This window comes from Lepidochelys kempii, chromosome 8 (assembly GCF_965140285.1).
Source record: "Lepidochelys kempii isolate rLepKem1 chromosome 8, rLepKem1.hap1, whole genome shotgun sequence".
NCBI classification, from domain to species: domain Eukaryota; kingdom Metazoa; phylum Chordata; order Testudines; family Cheloniidae; genus Lepidochelys; species Lepidochelys kempii.
In genome coordinates this window covers 79378045-79399062 of record NC_136387.1, presented here as the reverse complement: position 1 = coordinate 79399062, position 21018 = coordinate 79378045, and the positions used below count along the sequence as shown (strand labels likewise).

Here is a 21018-nt window from a genome sequence, read left to right as displayed (position 1 = left end):
GTAGTGTGATTTATCCAGAATAAATATGCTGCATTATACTAGTCTTTTTCTAGATGCTACCACAATACGTCTTGACATTTACCACATGACAAGATGATGAAATAAATTGTTTGCAGATATCCAGAGTAAATTGTTCTATAGTTTTGATTTAAGAAGACAAATAACATGATAATGTACATTGCATACATTGGATGATGTGGATGTCACTGAATTCTAGCTCTGTCATTCTAAACACCTAGTCAGCATGCACAGTAAGTGACAATAACTAAAGAGTCACATTTATCAGGGACTCATCCTTGAGGCTTGACCTATACTTAAAAGTTAGGTTGACAGTACCACACCCCTGATCACCGTAGGCACAGCTAACCCCCAGTTAGTAGCTTTGTCTAAAGAAAAGTGCTTCTGTCAATATAGACTTTGTTCTGAGCGGTAGTGTTCCCACAGGGATGGAAAAACCCCTTCCATTGGTCTAGGCTGCATCTACACTATGGGTTTATGCCAGCATAGCTATGCCAACATAGCAATGGTGGTGTAGTTTCTGTACCGTAGACATAGTCTTAGGTATAGTAGCACTCACACCAAGAAAAGGACAGGGCAAGCAAAAATCACTGAATTGAGAAAAGCCACTACTGTAACTTGACCGTTAGAAGACATAATGTCAAAACTCTCCTGGTGGCTGGTCTGATTGAACAATAAGATCTGAAGAAGGCTAAAGATGAGGTTTCATTAATGAGACTGAGAATTTGGTCCACAGTGTGGCATAATTAGGCTATATGAAATTGGTAGAGTAAAAGAATAGCTGATAAAAGTAAAATGGCTGTAACAATATTTCTTTATAAAACTCTTTGAGATCTACTGATTAAAAGAATTATATAAGAGCTAAGTATTATTATTTATTATTTATTATATTCTGAAACAGTGCACAGCTGTCCTACCACAAAGGTACTTGCAGACAGGTGTGAGAACAGCGTTGGCTTTGTCAGACAAAAGACTCCACCAGAAAATTTAAGAGAGACCCAAGTTTCAAAGTTCAGATCCAGAACTGAATTCATACTTCTACCAAAGTTAGGGCTACAGAATCCAGGGGGTCCGGTCCAATCAAATGCAAAAAAGATTCACAATAGGAGAGGTCAGCCAAACCTAACAATCTCTTCAAAATGTAAAATATGTATTATCCACATTTTGTGCACCAAATACCAGATGAGAGAGCCAATGCTCTGTATGCAGAAATAGTACTGGAAAAGGGAACGACCCCATAGCTTAGCATCTCATAAGAACACTAGTGCTTTGCAGCACTGCAGCTGGTTGGGAAATGTGTTTTTATTGCTGTGAAACATTGTGTTGAGGGCTGATGGGGTTGAAACTGAATCAAACAAGAGAAATGCACTTCACAAAACAACTTCTCCTTTTAAAATCTACAGTTTGCTCATTCTGTAGAGCTGAGACCAGAAATGACTGCAGGATCTTTATGGAGTTGTGCTTTTTTGCTGTTATTTTGTTCCATCAGGTCCCTGTGGGCAGCTGAAATTTCCTGCAGAAGTGAAGATGGTGACCCGGTTGATTGGTAGGTAAAGAACATGTATGGAGAAGTTTTGGAATGTAAAATCATTAAGTAGATGGATCAGAGAACTGTAATGCATATAAATTTGTGTCTCAGTCTCTTTTACTTTGGAGGTAGCCTTTGAACTATGTCTGGCGAGTGAAATGTAGATTACTGAAATCTGATTGAATTTCATTGTAACTAATTCATCATTGCATTATGACTAACTACAAAATGATCATTGGTTGACAAAAAAAACCTAATTTCCTATGATCAAAGTGAGCATGCAAGCTGTGTTCTTATGGCAAGCCTCTGGGAGTCAGGTGCATTTCAAGCAACATTGGTAGCACCCAGATTACAGTGAGTTGTTGCGAAAGTGGCTTTTCACTGCTAGGAAACTTGGTTGAAAGTAGGAAAGTTGGGACTCTTTGTTATTATCTCAGTCTTAGGCCAGTCCTCATAGGTGTCTGTATCATAACAAAACATTGGCGTGAATTGACCCCCTTCCGTAGCCATATCAGCTCAGTGGCCAAGAATTGATTGAAAAATAAAACTGAACCCTCTCCAGATGGATCCAGGCTGAGGCATATTGACAAGCAGAGTGTGGGAAAGTGCTGTTCTGTGATTAAAGAGAGGATGGGCTAATCTACTGCCCACCTTTAAAAAGGGGAAGGAGGAGGATCCTGGGAACTACAGGCAAGTCAGCCTCACCTCAGTCTCCGGAAATATCATGGAGCAGGTCCTCAAGGAATCAATTCTGAAGCACTTAGAGGAGAGGAAAGTGATCAGGAACAGTCAGCATGGATTCACCAAGGGCAAGTCATGCCTGACTAAGCTAATTGCCTTCTAGGACAAGATAACTGGCTCTGTGGATGAGGGAAAAGCAGTAGACGTGTTGTTCCTTGACTTTAGCAAAGCTTTTGACACGGTCTCCCACATTATTCTTGCCAGCAAGTTAAAGAAGTATGGGCTGGATGAATGGACTATAAGGTGGATAGAAAGTTGGCTAGATTGTCGGGCTCAACGGGTAGTGATCAATGGCTCCATGTCTAGTTGGCAGCCGGTATCAAGTGGAGTGCCCCAAGGGTCGGTCCTCGGGCCGATTTTGTTCAATATCTTCATAAATGATCTGTAGGATGTTGTGGATTGCGCCCTCAGCAAGTTTGCAGATGACACTAAACTGGGAGGAGAGGTAGATACACTGGAGGATAGGGATAGGATACAGAGGGACCTAGACAAATTAAAGGATTGAGCCAAAAGAAATCTGATGAGGTTCAACAAGGACAAGTGCAGAGTCCTGCACTTAGGATGGAAGAATCCCATGCACCGCTACGGACTAGGGACCGAATGGCTCGGCAGCAGTTCTGCAGAAAAGGACCTAGAGGTTACAGTAGACGAGAAGCTGGATATGAGTCAACAGTATGCCATTGTTGCCAAGAAGGCCAATGGCATTTTGGGATGTATAAGTAGGGGCATTGCCAGCAGATCAAGGGACGTGATCGTTCCACTCTGTTCGACATTGGTGAGGCCTCATCTGGAATACTGTGTCCAGTTTTGGGCCCCACACTACAAGAAGGATGTGGAAAAATTGGAAAGAGTCCAGCGGAGGGCAACAAAAATGATTAGGGGACTGGAACACATGACTTATGAGGAGAGGCTGAGGGAACTGGGATTGTTTAGTCTGCGGAAGAGAAGAATGAGGAGGGATTTGATAGCTGCTTTCAACTACCTGAAAGGGGGTTCCAAAGAGGATGGATCTAGACTGTTCTCAGTGGTAGCAGATGACAGAACGAGGAGTAATGGTCTCAAGTTGCAGTGGGGGAGGCTTAGGTTGGATATTAGGAAAAGCTTTTTCACTAGGAGGGTGTGAAACACTGGAATGTATTACTAGGGAGGTGGTGGAATCTCCTTCTTTAGAAGTTTTAAAGGTCAGGCTTGACAAAGCCCTGGTTGGGATGATTTAGTTGGGGATTGGTCCTGCTTTGAGCAGGGGGTTGGACTATATGGCCTCCTGAGGTCCCTTCCAACCCTGATATTCTATGATTCTATGTCATCTTCTGGGACTGTAGGTCACTTGGGGCAGTCAGTCTCCAGAAATGCCAGTACTAGAACTGGCAGCAGTAACTGGCAGCAATGTGCTTACAGTGTTAAATCACTAAACTGATTAATTAGATAATGCACCTTGACCATGAAAAGTGTTAACTATTATTATTATTCATAAATCTAATCACAGGTCTTAGCAATGGAACAAGTACTGTTAGAAACACTGATCACTAACGATAAACATCAACCAATTTTAAAAAGAAAAGAGTCATTTCTTACAGATTGATACAAGTAACATACTTGTAAAATTAGGCCCTGATCCTGCTAACACGTGAGCACATGCTTTACTTTCGGCACATGACTAGTGCCGTTGAAGTCAATGCTTCATAGTTCATAAGACTGTCTTTGTTCTGTGTTTGCTTAGCACAATGGGCTCTTGTCCTAGGTGCTACAATAATTAAAATAATAATTAATGTTTGCAGGGTCAGATCCTTAGCACAGCCTGTCAACACGGTAAAGACAACATCACTTTTCATTCCCTTCAGCGTAGGATTTGTACATGTCTAAACACATAAACTTACAGAGTCCAGATGCTCAGGAAAATTCCTCTCCTGTGCTTGTTATTAAAGATTTATGAGACATCATATCCCTTAGGCCTGTACATTTTTGCTATTCAGTTATATTGTTTATATTACACAATCATGGGTGTTAGCAATGAAATGATTCTATGACAATTTAAGACATTTTAAATGTTCAGAGACAAGTAGCTAAGGCCCCAACCCTGCAAAATGATCTGTGAAGGTGGACTCCTGCATCAGTGTGAACCCGTGTAGATCAGTTTACAAGTTTGGGTCCAAAGATACAAAGAATCAAGTTTTTAAGGGGGGAAAAGTGGGAAATTTCTTTTGAAGTATGGCTCCTTGACCAAGAAGGCCACACACTTCACTTTTTTGGTAATTCAGGCCTGTTGCTAAAAAAATATTCAAGGGTTACTTGATTCCGATTTTGTGTGGTATGAAGTAGCAATGAGGAGCAGAAGTGAAACTGTTGCATAAAATTTCCTATCGCACAAAAGACAATTGCGTGCTATAGAACAAATTGTACTGAATTCTACTTACAGTATTCAGTTAGCAGCAGGGTGAATTGAGTATTCAATATCTTTGGTTTCATTCTACAATATTCCATAGTTGCTTATTTTTGGCATTCTTGCACCTTCCTCTGTAGCATTTCATACTAAACTAGATGGATCACTTGTCTGATTTACTGTGGCAACAATTATGTTCCCAAGACTCATCTGGAATAAACTCTGTCTCAAGGGAACAAGTTGTCAAATGTCCCCAGGTATTTACATTACATTTAGGAGCTAATCTTGTAATCTTTACTTGTGTAAAACTTGCTCTGTACTCAATAAAAGTTTAATCTGCACAAAGGATTGTAAAATCAGTAATCTGTAATGAGGGCAGAATGTGCCTCTTCTTCATTCATTTGAATACTGCCTGGAATCTTTTCATAGGAACAGGACCTAAGGTGTCAAATTATGTAAGATGCTGATTTCCTGTTTCAAGGTGCTAGTGTCCTGAAGGCCACTGAAGTCAACGGAATTTGGGGACCCTCAGCACCTCACAGAAGGCACTCAGCATCTCCAGGATGCAGCCAAGGTTAGGCAGTATCTTGATAATTGTCCAAACAAAGGACATGGTAATTTAAAATATTCAGTTTGTAAGTAGCACACTAAAAAATGTTAAGAGCGGAGACATTAATTCTATTAACTCAAAATTCAGTCACAGGCAATAACTTTGCCATTTAAAGTGGGAAAAGTCCCTTTTTTGCGCAAAAACCATGGGAGCATCTACACTTGCCAATGACTTTTTGCAGTGAAACTCAGAAGTTTCACCACAAAAAGAAAACCACCTCCACGAGAGGCATACAGCTCTTACCGGTGATGCTTTTGCAGTGATGTGCAAGTGAAGACACATTCTTCCTATTTACACAGCTTTTAGCCTCCGGAGGATCTCCCCCAGTGCCTAGGCGACCACTCTGGCTGGCAGCTCTGCTGCTCTGATGCCCGGTAAACAGACATCCACCCCTCCCCCTGTAAAGCCCCTGGAACTCCCCTTCCTGTTTTCTTGGCAAGTCCTCACTTATCTGGCCAGGTGACAATGCCTGTTCCAGGGAGCAAACGATCTCCTGCTTGGAGCAATGTTGAGCTACTGGAGCTGATCAGTCTTTGGGGAGAGGAGGTTGTGCAGGGACCCAGGATGCCCCGTGATCACACACACACCCCTTCCCACAAGACCCATCTTCAAACTGGAGAGAGCTGCACTGTGGAATAGCTGCCCTAGAGTGCTGTTCTCATCAGTAATGGAAGTACTCTCTGATGCCTGAGGAATTAAGTGAGTACACAAACCAGTGCTTTACTTTCACCGGTTCCCTATCACTGATGAAACTTACAGTGCAAAAACTCTGCAAGTGTAGAAATAGCCTTAGACTCCTAGCAACATCTGTGAAACCCCATTGCCTTCTGCACCTTTTCACAGGTGTAACTGATTGAAACTTACTGAACAGTTCTGTTTATGAACCACAAAGAGGAATAGAATCTTGCTCATTCTGTTTTAGCTGTGTTAGGGCTCTGAAGGGCTAACATGTAAAAAGCAATAAAAAAGATTTTCTGTCACCAGATGTGACACAAACAGAGAGCAGAATTGTTGAATAAGACAGTGTCAATTTTCAGTGTAGAGTTACACTGCAAACTATTCTAAATAGCAATGGATGTGCTTCAGGGTGTCTAGAATACTAAGGGCCAAAGTCAGGCGCACTGTAAGTGGATTTAACTCCCTTAACTTCAATGGAATTACACACACTTACATTAGGGCTGAGTGTTGCCTAAGGCTTTTGTTTCCGCTGAAGCAAAGCTGTGTAAGTCTGCCATCCACAATGGCAATCACAGAACACTGACTCACGCTGTGGATATGTTTCTGTTTTACATATTTTTATATTTTTGAAACATACTTTTAAAATGTTTTCAGTTGAAGTTTATTTTCATGGATACAGTTCTCTCTGCGGGAGGCCCTGTTGACTCAAATCTCTCATGTGACACAAGGCAGAAGGGGCTATGGCTTATCCATCCCAATGGACTGATTTATAATTACTAATAATCCTTCATTGTTTCAGGTTTCTTCTTTACAAGTTACCAAAGTATATCAGAAAAGAGAGTCCCGGGACTGGACTGGAGTACATTTACATGGATTCTTTGACGCAAGCTTGGCAGTTGAGTAAATTCCTGATCAATATGACACAGAGTGCCCTGGGGCAAACATTAAACCAACTTTATGAAGCTCATAAATCCAAGGCAAGGCATATTTTATTATCATTTTAACACATTTTCTTTATATTATAGTTTAAAAAACACTTCTAAAATGTAAATGAAATGAAACCAGTGACTGAGCCAAAATAAGTGTTTATAAGCATTGTGTGACCTGATGGATGAGGTTCAACTAAAATATTTCATATTAATAAAAAAGAGGAATACATTGACTGATCTGCACCAACACAGGTCTGAAAACATTCATAGAGGAGGGCAGATTGCTTGCAGGTTTACTGGAAGGCCCTATGTATTTGAGCAAGTTCTGGGTTGTAAAACCTTTCACAGTTTAAATATTGCTAAGGATTCCTTAGATTGTAAGCTTTTTGGGACAGTGTGACATTGTCTAATTAAAATATAATCATGCAAATCATTATTGCTACCACTGTTATATAATTGCAACAAATCTTATACAAAGTATAATACACGGCCAGAAAGGGTCAAACAGTTTGCAGGCTGAATGACCCAAAGCCAACCTTTAAAGTCATATTAGAAAGTATGCGAATGGTAATGAGGGCCATTCAATGTTAGATTGGCTAGAACTTTGAAATGCAAACTAATATTGTTAGAAGTGATACTAATTGTCTGTGTGTACTCATAAACGTTAGCCGTGTAAACAAACAGTTCCTGTCTGTCACTTATTAATTCAGAAATCAAAATGGAATATTAATATTTAGATGAATCTTGCGTGAAATAATGTCAGTGTCTATATGTCTCTTTGAAGTTTGTGATAGACTAACTAATGGATAAATTGCCTTATGTTAATTTGTGTAACTAATTACTGGTGGTGCTTAGGAAACAGAAGGTTACATCAAAAGCCTATTGTTTACCCAGGACTGTACGGTCAAGTGGCTGCTAGAAAACTGTATAAAAGACCCTTGGATCCCAATCCTTTTTATCTCAGATCTCCTTAAGCTACCTCAGGGGAAGTTTGAGTCATAAGATTGAAATCCCAGTTAAGCTGGTACACCCTGAATATAATATTGGATATTGGACTGTAACCTATGGACTAAATTCTAAAAGAACTCTTTGCAACTACGAAGTTCACCATCTCTGCTATGAATATGAATCTCAAGAATTGAACTCATGTCTGTATGTATATTGATCTTTCAACCATACTCTCTCTTTTTTAATAAATTTTAGTTTAGTTAATAAGAATTGTCTGTAAACTTGTATTTGGGTGAGATCTGGAATATTCATTAACCTGGGAGGTAATGTGTCCAATCCTTTGGGATTGGTAGAACCTTTTCTCTTATATGATTAAATAAGATTTTTATTAATCCTCATTATATCTGATTTGGGTAACTAGGTGTAGGCCTGAGGCTGGGTTACTTTAAGGGAACTGTGTTATGGACTTCTGAGTAACCCGTGAAGTATAGCAGAAGCTAATTGGGGCTGGCTTACTAAATCTAAGTATTGGAATATCCACCAGTTTTGAGGATTGTCTGCCCCATTCTTTGCAGTTCGCCCTAATTGAGTGACCTCAGCTGGCTCTCCTGGGAGCCCAGTTCCAGGCAGGAAAAGTCTTTTGGACTGTATTTGTACAGCACCTGGTGCAATGGTTTCCTTGTCCATGATGGGTTTCTAGGTGCTACCGCAATACAAATACTAAAGAATTATGATAAATAATATATTGCCAATAGAAAAGATATTCAAAATTCAGATTATTACACTGTCCCTATGGGTCCTGTCTTGTCATCCTTACTCATGCTGAGCAGTATTTGAATCTTCATGTACTCCCACTGAAATCAATATGGCTACTTGCAATGCAACATACTGTTTGATGGGCCTGATATTCCACTGTTCTGCACCTTGCATAGTCATTTAGACTTGTGCAAAGTGGTTGAAAATGGTATTAGATCCAAACATCTTACACCCACTATATACAGATATAAATGACTATACAAGGTACAAGGAAGTGGAGAATCAAGCTCAACCTGAATATAGGTGGCAGAATTAAGCTTTATGTGTGTAACTATTGTTTGCTGTCCATATAATCTAGTATGTACATTTTCCTCCTTACTTTTCTGAGCACAGTGGTTCTTAGTCCTATAATTCTGAGTAACTTCACAACTGTCCATAATCTAGAGAATGTACCATCACTTTCCCCCATCTCTGGTCACAAAGGGGTGAATTAGACACTGAGTGTTAATCTTGGCTATGTCTTTGCATTTTTCTTGTGGGTTCAGATTAGACCAGTAACATTATTTTAACATTTTTAGTTTATTTGAATTTGTGTATGGGAGAGATTTCAAGAAGTCAATCAAATATTTGCATTATCCTTGTGCTTTGTAAGTGGAAGACGCTGTTTACAATCCCAGAATGTAGCCAATAGTTACTAATCTTTCAGTTCTGCCAAGATATGGGGAGAAAAACACCTCTAAACTCTACTGAAAACTATTAGGCCAGTGGTTCTCAACCTATTTACCATTGTGGGCTGCATATGGAGCTCTCTGTGTGTTATGCAGCCCACATCCACATAGTATATACTACCTGTATGGCCCTGAGGATGTTACATCAGGCGCAGCTGTGTGCTGATTGGGCCGCAAGCGGCCTGTGGGCCGTCATTTGAGAACCACTGGATTAGGCAAAGAGAACTTTTAGGAAGGACAGGATGGAATATGTGTGCCTTGTTAAAGTTAGGACTGTTCCTCCTAAAGAAGAACAGTTGGCATGGCTGCATTTCCTAAACAAGCATTTGATAAACACTTTTCCAACATCTGGTTGTAAATCAACAACAGATTGCAAAGAAAAAGAAAAAGCTGCACTGCAGGTTGTTACCCAATAAAGTGCTTACAAATCGTGTTGTTGCACATATCTGACCTAGCCATCTCTCTGGGAAGGCCTCTTCTACTGTTCAGGAGAACATGCATTTTTTGGTTGCATTTCATATTACATGAAAGAATCAAAATCTCAAAGCTGTATTCTGTTCTAATTTATTCCAGTTCTAACCCCATTACAATCAATGAGGTTGCAGCAGTGTGAGAGGAGAATTTATCCCAAAGTCTTCCATCTCTGAAGTTCTTTATTCTGTTACAAATAGAAATACTCTTTCCTTTCATTGAATTTAATGTGTCACAAATTGGATATTTCTCTGCAGAACGACAGCACTGTCTATGTGATATACAATGATGATGTCCCTCACTCAAAGCATTACAGCTGGAAACAAGGACACACTAAAGGTACAGGGATAGTTCTGTTCTCTGCTTTTTTCTTTATGGATGAGAATTTCTGTCTTTATCTAGCTCTATATATTGAAAATGAAACCCCTGTTTAGGCCAAAGCGAAAGAGCGGTTTGTGTGGTAGTGTTTGTGGCGTGGGTAATATTAACACATGCCAATGCTGTATCTACTTTTTTTGGATTTCTCTTCACGGCATCTGTGCTATAGAGCAGCTCCACATCTATAGTGCCCTTACACCCTTCTCACAGGCGCTGAAATTGATATTCCTCACTTTTTGCAAGGAGAGAGCCACACTCTGCCCTTTGCCCAGTTGCGCATTGTGCTGCCAGCAACACTGGCTGGGACAGCAACAGCTTTTCAACTATCCTATGTGACAGAATGAGAAATACAAACCCCCAAATTCTGCTCTACCAATGGAAAATTCCATAGGAGGTTAAGGAACTGAGCCCACGATTCAGGAAATGACTTAAGCATGTGGTTAAGTCCCACTGAAGTCACTGGGACTTAAGCACATGCTTAAAGTTAAACACATGCTTATGTGGTTTCTGAATTGGGGACTCAGTGAATTTCTAATTGTTCCAAGGAGGAAGGGGGCCAGATTTGGTCAGACTCCCTGTAGAATGAGCAGAGTCTTCGACTCCCCTAAATCTTCAGATTGCAGATGTGATGAGGTCCCTGGAAACCTTGTCTCTTCTCTGCCTCCACGGCAGTATGCCTGCTGTGAGACCAATTTCTCCCCCCACCTGCTGCCTCCTCTAAGCCCCGCTTGGGGAGGGATTTGCTCAATGGTGGTGGACACCATGTTGACATTGTAGTTTTCTCTTACATGATGAATCCCTTTCAGGCTGGCTGAGGATCAGGTGCTATGATGTGGAGACAGAGTCAATGCCATTATTCTTATGCTGTTAGATTTCTAAATATAATTTGGATGGGAAGTAGAAAGGAGGTGTTGGCCTTTGCGCTCGTTAAAGATCCCATGGTGTTTTTCCGAAGTAGGGGATCAGCTCCAGTCAGGTTCCACTGGCGAATGTATTAATCATTTTCTTTCCTAGCATGTAATGTAGCATTGTCATGAATCAGTGATTCTGTTCCATAGAGATGGCTGCACTTTGGTGATAGGTAAACTGATTCCTGTATTTATAGTTTGTAAAGTGCTTTGGGATCCTTTGAAAAAAATATGCTGTAGAAAGGCAATACAATGGGAACTAAAATAGCTGGGTTGTATTTCTAGCTCTGCCACAAACTTTCTGGGACACCATGGACAAGTCACTTACCCTCTCTATGCCTCGGAGTCCACATTTATAAAATGGGTCTAAAAGAGGTACGAGGGTCAAAAAGAGGTACGAGGATTAATGCAATAATATTTGTGAAAAGTTTAGAGATCCTTGAATGGGAGGCACCGTAGGTGTGCAAAGTAGTGTTGTTGACTTATTATCTATTAAGGTAATATATAATAGTAGCATAAATAAAGTTAAAATAGGACATTACCATCCAACTTGAATTGTATTGCCCTCTGGTATTAGAACAGTACAATGTTCTTATGTATTTCCTAGATGGGTTTCTTAATTTATCTGCAGTAACTGTACTTTGACAGGATTTCTGCTCTTGGACAAATCACAAGGTTTCTGGGGGATTCACAGCATCCCTCTGTTCCCTCCATTTCCTGAGGAGGGTTATGGATATCCACCAACCGGAAAGCAAAATGCACAGATGGCCATCTGTATAACGTTCAGATATAACCAGTTTGCAGAAATAGGTATGACAACCTCCTCCTCAGTTTGTGTGTAAAGGGCTTTGAAAATGTAAAGCTTTGTAAAAATGCATAATGGTCATTAATAATAATAATAATTTAAACTTTCTTCATGATTTAAAACACCACTGGGCCTTGTTGGAGCTGGAGTAACAGCACTGATACATCAGAAATATGTTGCAATGTTGTAGTCGTGTTGGTCCCAAGGTATCAGAGAGACAAACTGGGTGAGGTAATTTCTTTTATTGGACCAACTTCTGTCAGTGAGAGAGACAAGTTTTCGACCTACATTGAGCTCTTCTCCAGGTAAAATATGGCATGTAGTAATAGCAGGGGTGGGAAGACAGGAATTTATATGAGGACCTTTTGTCACATAAAATATCAATACTAACACAAATGGAAATAAATCTTTTGATTACTGGCAGGTATCTCAGAATGTAATTCTGCGCTGAAAAGTGACTGTAAAAAGCATTGTGGGATGCAATGTTCATTGTCCCTCAATGCTTTTCATATCATGTGTGCTCGGTTTACAAGTCGAGAGATGACTCACTGAATTACCAGCGCTGCAAACTCAACCTGGATTCTGAAAGTCAACTTCTGTTCTTTCCTGATCACACATCTTCAGTGATAAAGATGCTGCAGACCACATTACATCCCTGGATCACAGTCTAAGTTCTAATCAGTTACACCTGTGAAACCCTTTTCCCAGCAACAGGGCTGCAGAAGGATCCACAAAGGTGGACATAAACTCAGTGTCTCAATGCCCTGAATTTTAGGTGCCCTGCCAGTTATTGGAATCCACAGCCCTGAGTTAGGTGCCCAGGCTCCCTGTACAATGCTTGGGAGGGATAGGCACCTAAGAATGGGATTCACAAAAGCCAACATGTTGGAGTGGAGAAACTATATAAATTAGCAAATAGGAAATGCTGAGGAGATGGGTGGGGTTTATGTCCTGTTCCTCAAAGAGAGCTAGGCAGCTAACAGGAGGCACGTCCTGCTACATGGGATTCACTCTCCTAGATTTAGGTGTCTAAGCCAGGTTAGTCCTTTCTTGCAAAAACCACTGGTGGTGCCCTTAAGCCCAGCATCACTGGAGCAGGGACTGGAACCTCAGTCTCCCAGGTGAGTGCCCTAACCACTGGGCTATAGAGCCATTCTCCCTTTTTCCCTGGCCCAATGTATATGTAAGTATTTTGTACAAACTTCAACAGGAAGGTCTGAGAAACATCTAGCCCAGATACCCCATAGCAGTGGTGGGCAACCTGTGGGCTGCATGTGACCAAGTCAGGGTAATCTGCTGGCAGGCCGTGAGACAGTTTGTTTACATTGACTGTCTGCAGGCACGGCCGCCCGCAATTCCCAGTGGCCGCGGTTCGCCGTTCCCAGCCAATGGGAGCTGCAGGAAGCGGCGGCCCACCACTGCCCCATAGCCCACTGATTAAGGAACTCCCCTGGATAGTAAGAGACCTGAGTTCAAGTCCCTGCCCCACATCCGGCAGGGGAAACTGGATCGACCACATCCTGCGTGAATGCTCTGGCTATTTGAAATTAGGCACCTAGAAGACTTTACCAGTAGAAACATAGGTACCTACAGTATAAGGCAGCAGCAAAGCAGGGGTTTTGAGGATTTAAATTTTGAATTTAGGCACCTACAGTGGGAGTTAGACACTTACATCTTTTTGTGGATCTACCCACAGTGACCCTTCTGCAGCCCTATTGCTGGGAAAGGGGTTTCACAGGTGGAATGACTGGAACCTGATCCTGCAGACATGTCTTTGCTTAACTTTACACATGTGACCTGCTTGTGTGTGTGAAGTGTCTGCAGGACTGAGGCCTTCACTCACTGTTCTGTCGGTGATGCACAAGAGGAAATAGAACCCAGCTTACGCTCTCAGCTGTGTTGACCTGCAGGGCTAATAGGAATAAAAAGCAGTAGAAATATTTTTTTGTCACTAAAGTCAGTAAATCTGACCTTGAACATACTAAAGAGACAGGATGTGAGGAGTGAAAAGGCACCAAATTTATAGTTACACTTGTCAGGTTAGAACCGTACTTTAGAACTTAATCGCTTATCTTTAATATTTCCTAATCTTGTACTTGTTAATGTCTTTGGTTTTGTTCAGACAAACAGTTGTTATGCTACAATCCAAACATCTACAACTGCTCCATCCCTGACATCTTTCAGCTTGACCTCCCAAATCTGCAAAAGCTCTGTGTAGGTTCTGCACTGCCTCTAGTCCCTTGGCGCCACCTCTCCAAACTCCAGTCAGCCCAGGGAGAAAACTTCCTCCACTTTGCTAAATCACACTTTTTTGTTGATGGTAAGAAAAACTGTCCTTATCAAATACACGTTCTTGGGAAACAAACAAAGCATTTTCTTGGAGGGAAACAAGTTCAACCACAGACAGGAACATAACAGTGGGTAGGGAACATTGTTGCATCATAATACTGACACTTTTGGAAACCACTAACAAATACACAAAATAGGAGATATACTAATAGCAAGACAGAGCAAAGAGAAAAGCTGCATGGCACTTTGTATTGTAAGGTGTTCAGTATAGGGATCTTCTTAAAACTACTCTACTTTTACTACTCAAAGGAAAAAGATGGGCTTGTGTATTTCTTTTTTGCTGCTTCAGCATGTACAAAGAAGGTATGAACGATTTCTTTTCCAGTGTGTGTTTGGTTGGTTGGTTGCTTGCTTTTCCCTGCTTATTCCTTGCATTAGAGATTCAGGCTGTCTCTTCTCTGGAAGACTCTAAGGTGGTTGGAGGACTACTGACATCTCAAAAACTAAGAGATTGAGAGCTTAGAAAATGAGAGGGGAAGGGAATATTAGTCAGACTGTTTCAAACTACTTTTGTTCAGTTGTCTTTGTTAAACATCATTTTCCCACATCTTCTGAAATTACACAGATATCTACGTAGCCTGGATGGCTCAACAGTTGCAGACAGATTTGTTAGCAGAATCCTGGCAGCATGATGGACAGGAGCTTCCATCAAACTGCTCTCTCCAACACCACGTCTACAACATAAACCTCATTAAGACACCAGGGAATTCCACTTTCCATTCCTATTATGATCATTCTAAATGGTGTGTTTCCTGGAGATATGAAGATCTGTGGACGTGCATTGGAGACTTAAACCGTGCTCCTCAACAGGCTTGGAGAAGTGGTGGTTTCATTTGTACCCAGAATCAGTACATTTACAAAGCTTTCAGACACATGATCTTCCATTACCATAGCTGTAATAACTCCTGATATGAATGAACCACAGTTCTCAAACACTGTACCCACCTATTACATAGAGTATGGAGATTCCCCTTCAGGTGCAATTCTGCTCTGAAAAATGGCATTGTAAGGTTCCATGTTTGTCTCTTGAATCATTTCTGCAATAAAAGTGCTCAACTTTTTACAAGTAAAAAATTTGGTGTGTTTTTTTTTCTAGCTTCCAGCCCAGTAAACTCAATCAGGATGCTAAGAATCAAGCTCTGTTCTTTCCTTCTCTGACCTTTTCAACAGTAGGTTCTGCCTGTCACACATACACAACCCAATTGCCTTTGGTGCGCGCATAGATGTAACTGATTGGTGCTTAGTAAGCAATGCTGTTGATGAGGCGTAAGAGAGAACAGAATCCAGCTCACTCTCCATAAGCTGTTTTGGTTCTGCAGGATTAATGAACATAATAAACATTACTGTATATATTTGTCACCTGTGGCCTGCTCAGGTGAAGTTAATATGAAGCCATTGAAGTCAATGGGAGTCTTTCCACTGACTTCAGTGGGACCTGGATCATGTTCTAGAGTTAACAAACATGACTGAATACAGACAAGGAGGCAAGCAGACACTTCAAACCATAATTTCTCAATTTTTCAGAGGTGATTTTAGTGCATGAAGAAGTTACTCACTTTGTGCAGTAACGATGGTTCTTTGAGATGTGTCCCCCTATGGGTGCTCTACTCTAGGTGTCAGGTTTCAGAGTGGTAGCTGTGTTCATAGAATCATAGAATCATAGAATATCAGGGTTGGAAGGGACCTCAGGAGGTCATCTAGTCCAACCCCCTGCTCAAAAGCAGGACCCATCCCCAATTAAATCATCCCAGCCAAGGCTTCGTCAAGCCTGACCTTAAAAACTTCTAAGGAAGGAGATCCCACCACCTCCCTAGGCAACGCATTCCAGTGTTTCACCAGCCTCCTAGTGAAAAAGTTTTTCCTAATATCCAACCTAAACCTCCCCCACTGCAACTTGAGACCATTACTCCTTGTCCTGTCCTCTTCCACCACTGAGAATAGTCTAGAACCATCCTCTCTGGAACTACCTCTCAGGTAGTTGAAAGCAGCTATCAAATCCCCCCTCATTCTTCTCTTCTGCAGAATAAACAATCCCAGTTCCCTCAGCCTCTCCTCATAAGTCATGTGTTCCAGACCCCTAATCATTTTTGTTGCCCTTCGCTGGACTCTCTCCAATTTATCCATATCCTTCTTGTAGTGTGGGGCCCAAAACTGGACACAGTACTCCAGATGAGGCCTCACCAATGTCAAATAGAGGGGGACGATCACGTCCCTTGATCTGCTCGCTATGCCCCTACTTATACATCCCAAAATGCCATTGACCTTCTTGGCAACAAGGGCACATTGCTGACTCATATCCAGCTTCTCGTCCACTGTGACCCCTAGGTCCTTTTCCGCAGAACTGCTGCCGAGCCATTCGGTCCCTAGTCTGTAGCTGTGCATTGGGTTCTTCCGTCCTAAGTGCAGGACCCTGCACTTATCCTTATTGAACCTCATCAGATTTCTTTTGGCCCAATCCTCCAATTTATCTAGGTCCCTCTGTATCCTATCCCTGCCCTCCAGCGTATCTACCACTCCTCCCAGTTTAGTATCATCCGCAAATTTGCTGAGAGTGCAATCCACACCATCCTCCAGATCATTTATGAAGATATTGAACAAAACCGGCCCCAGGACCGACCCCTGGGGCACTCCACTTGACACCGGCTGCCAACTAGACATGGAGCCATTGATCACTACCCGCTGAGCCCGACAATCTAGCCAACTTTCTACCCACCTTATAGTGCATTCATCCAGCCCATACTTCTTTAAGTTGCTGACAAGAATACTGTGGGAGACCATGTCAAAAGCTTTGCTAAAGTCAAGATACAATACATCCACTGCTTTCCCTTCATCCACAGAACCAGTAATCTCATCATAGAAGGCGATTAGATTAGTCAGGCATGACCTTCCCTTGGTAAATCCATGCTGACTGTTCCTGATCACTTTCCTCTCATGTAAGTGCTTCAGGATTGATTCTTTGAGGACATGCTCCATGAGTGTTAGTCTGTATCAGCAAAAAGAACAGGAGTACTTGTGGTGCCTTAGAAACTAACAAATTTATTTGAGCATAAGCTATCTCTTCCTACTGTATTTTCCACTGCATGCATCCGATGAAGTGGGTTTTAGCCCACGAAAACTTATGCTCAAATAAATTTGTTAGTTTCTAAGGTGCCACAAGTACTCCTCATTCTTTTTATTCTAGGTGTGTCTGTGTCTCTGCGCTGCTGATTGGAGAACTTTGGTAGCAGTATCCGCTGTGCCACGAGGCTAGTCAGCTTGTCCGGGCTAACCATCCTCAATTCCTTCTCTACTGCATAGTCATAAACGAGAACCCCAAAGTAGAAGGGAGGGGGTAGGTTGTGGAGCACTCACAGGGGGACACATCTTGAACAACCATCATTATTGCACAAGTTGAGTAACCTCTTCTTCAAGTAGTGTCCCTATGGTTGTTCCATGATAGGTGACTCCCGAGCAGTACCTCTTCTTGACGGCTGGGCTTAGGAGTTGAGTCTGTTACAGATGACAGCACTGTGGAGCTGAAGATGGCATCAGGAGCAGAGTCCCCAGTGATTGCATAGTATTCTGTGAAGGTGTGGACTGATGCCCATGTCACTGCTCTGCAGATCTCTGCGATAGGGACATCCTTAAGGAAGGCAACAGATGAGACTGATCTTGTGGAAAGTGTACGGATCAAGGCAGGAGCAGGTCATGTTACGAATTTGGTAGCACTGTCTGATGCAATTCTAGACCCATTTAGAGAGTTTTTGGGCTGATATTGCTGACCCCTTGGATCTTTCCGCCATAGAGAGGAAAAGTCTCAGGGACTTCTGAAAGGCTTTTGTCCTATTGAGGTAGAATGCTAGGGCTCCCCTAACATCTAAGGTGTGCAGTATAGCCTCCCTGTTGTCTTGGGGAGGCTTGGGGTAGAAAATGGGAAGATGGATTGACTGACTCATATGAAAAGGGGAGGTTACCTTAGAGATGAACCTTGGATGCGGCCTGAGTGTAACCTTGTCAGGAAAGAATGCTGTGTAGGGGGGATACGCCACCAAAGCTGCCAGCGGCGATAACTTTCTAATCAGCTTGGGGGTGCTCAACCCACCAGCTCTGCCCTTGCCCTGCCCTCATTCCACCCTTTCCCCTCAACCCCCACACTGCCCCATCTCTTCCTGCCCACACTCCGACCCTGCTCCACCCCCATCTCTTCCTGCCCTCACTCCGCCCTGCCCCCAGCACCTCCTGCACACCACAGAACAGCCGATCTGCTGCGGGCTGGAGGCACTGGGAGGGAGGTGGTGGTGCTGATTGGCAGGGCCACTGGCAGGCAGGAGGCACTGCAGGGGAGGGCAGGGAGCTGGCTGTCAGTAGGTGTTCAGCACCCACCATTTTTTCCCCGTGGGAGCTCCAGCCTTGGAGCACACACAAAGTCAATGCCTATGAAATCTGCTATCTCCCCTATTCTTCTAGCCAAGTTAATTGCTATCAGAAAGGCTGTTTTCGTTGATCGGTACATTAGCGAACAGGTGGTCATGGGTTCAAAGAGGGGCCTAGTCAACCCTTTCTGTACCAGGGTTTAGGGCCCATGAAAGGGTAGGGAGTCAAGGTTGAGGGAAGAGGTTTATTATACCCTGAAGGAAGCTTGTAGAGGTTGAGTGCGATAGTATTGAGTACCCATCTATGGCTGGTGAAAAACTGTAATACGTGCTAGGTGGACCCTAAGAGAACTCAGGGATAACCCTAATTTTTTAAGGGTCAGAGCATATTCCAGAATATGGGAAAGAGTTGCAGACATTGGAGAGGTTTGTTGGGACATGAACCAAATCTGAAACCTTTTTGCAGGTAAGTAAGTCATGTGGAGAAATTTCTACTGTGTCGTAGAACCTTTTTCACTTCCTTTGAGCATGAGCTTTCTAGGTGGTAGAACCACTCAGGAGGTCAGAAAGGAGAGTGGAGGGCATAGCGCAAGCTGTGTCAGGTAAGGGTACCAGGTCTGTCTCACCCAAGTGGGTCGTGACAGGGATTTGTCCATAGTCCAGTGGTTCTCAACCTGCAGCCCATGGGCTGATTCTGGCCCAATCAGCACACAGTCGTGGCCCATGTGACTTCCTCGGGGCCATAGAGGTAGTATTGGATGCAGCCCACAGTGGTAAATAAGTTGAGAACCACTGGTCCAGACAGTCTCTGTTCAATCTGTAAACCAAGCTAAACCATAGTTGGAGGCCTTGCATGTGGAGTCTGACCTGTGGTATCACAGCTGTGCTCACTGCCACATTTGCTGGGAGAGAAGCTGAGCCCTGATTAGGGGGTGGGGCTTCTCTGACTAGGGGTCCTATAAAGGTAGCCAGCCAGTCAGGCAGCAGCATAGACAGCTGCAGCGGCACAGGAGCCAGCAAACAGAGCTGTAAACAGGGCGTTTGAGTGGGAGTTTGCAAGGGGAGTTTGGGGGAAGACTAAGAGAGCCAGGCAGAGGAACAGACAGGGTAGTGAAGGGAGTGTGTGGTGGCCTGGCAGTGTTTTGGTGCTCGTTGGGGGTTTGTTTTGCTGGGGGTGGTGGTGTTTTGGTTTGGTTTGTGTTTCCCGGACTAACAGGATTTAGGTGGGAAGGCTATGACAGACACAGAGGCAGCAGTGATAGTGACCCAGCAGTGGAAGACTCAATGAAGATGACTGGATGTGGAAGCTGTGGCATGTACATGATCCTGGAGGGGGTACCTGAAAAGAGTTTCATCTGCATGAAGTGCCGCCTTTTAGAACTGATGGAAGAAAAGATCTGAGGATTGGAGATGCAGGTGGAAACTCTGGTTGAGTTCAGAAGGGGGATCAAGCAGATGATGGAGCAAAGACATGAGGAGGCTGAAGGGAAAGCTCAGACTTGCAGATGGAAGCAGGATCAAAGAACTCTTGAGGGGAGACTGCTGAGGAAAGTGGACAGTGGATGCGTGTGACTAAGAGAACCAGGCAGAGGAAACGACGGGCTAGTGAAGGAGAAATAGAGCTCAGGAACAGGTTTGCAGAGTTGGAAAATGAAGAAGGGGCACAGCAGGTGGTCACTGAAGGTGGGAGGGCAAGTCCTATAGGAAGAGGGAAAGAGTCAATGGAGATAACACCAAATATGAGCCCCAGGAGGATATGGGATGGGTTGCAGAGGATTGCAAGGGACAATAGGAATTGAGAGGACTTGCAGCCAGAGGGAACAGGGGATAGACTGGGGAATAGCACCGTAACCAGGAAAAGGCAGGTCTATGTGATTGGGGACTCCTTACTGAGAAGAATAGACAGGCCTGTAACCAGAGCTGATCCAGAGAACAGAAGGGTGTGCTGTCCGCCAGGTCCTAACATACGGGATGTGAACCTGAGGCTGAAGAGGATGTTAAAGGGAGCAGGAAAGAATCCACTGATTGTCTTTCATGTGGGAACAAATGATACAGCTAGATTCTTGCTGGAACGTATCAAAGGAGACTATTCCAGACTGGGGAAGACGCTTAAGGAAATCGAGGCTCAGGTGATCTTCAGTGGGATTCTGCCTGTTCCTAGAGAAGAGCAACAAAGGTGTGACAAGATTCTGATGATCAACAGATGGCTTAGGCAGTGGTGCTATAAGGAGGGTTTTGGGATGTATGGCCACTGGGAAGCATTCATGGACAGAGGACTGTTCTCTCAGGATGGACTTCACCTGAGTAGGGAGGTAAATAGACTTCTAGGGTGAAGGCTGCACAATTGATTGAGAGCTTTAAACTAGGAATTTGGGGGATACGGTTGGGAGATGCCCAGGTAGTCGCCACGCCAGATTTTAACATTGAGAGGGAAGAAAA

At 43.1% G+C, this 21018-nt stretch overlaps 1 protein-coding gene across 1 annotated transcript; it reads left to right on the top strand.

The window, feature by feature from the left end:
* The first annotated feature begins 1448 nt into the window (after positions 1 to 1448).
* On the top strand, positions 1449 to 15275 carry DNASE2B (deoxyribonuclease 2 beta). The gene is made up of 6 exons (XM_073358231.1): positions 1449 to 1564; positions 6755 to 6932; positions 10045 to 10126; positions 11722 to 11883; positions 14001 to 14198; positions 14793 to 15275. The coding sequence occupies exons 1-6, from the start codon at positions 1452 to 1454 to the stop codon at positions 15134 to 15136; spliced, it is 1077 nt and encodes a 358-aa protein (XP_073214332.1). The 5' UTR covers positions 1449 to 1451; the 3' UTR covers positions 15137 to 15275.
* The last annotated feature ends 5743 nt before the right edge of the window (positions 15276 to 21018 follow it).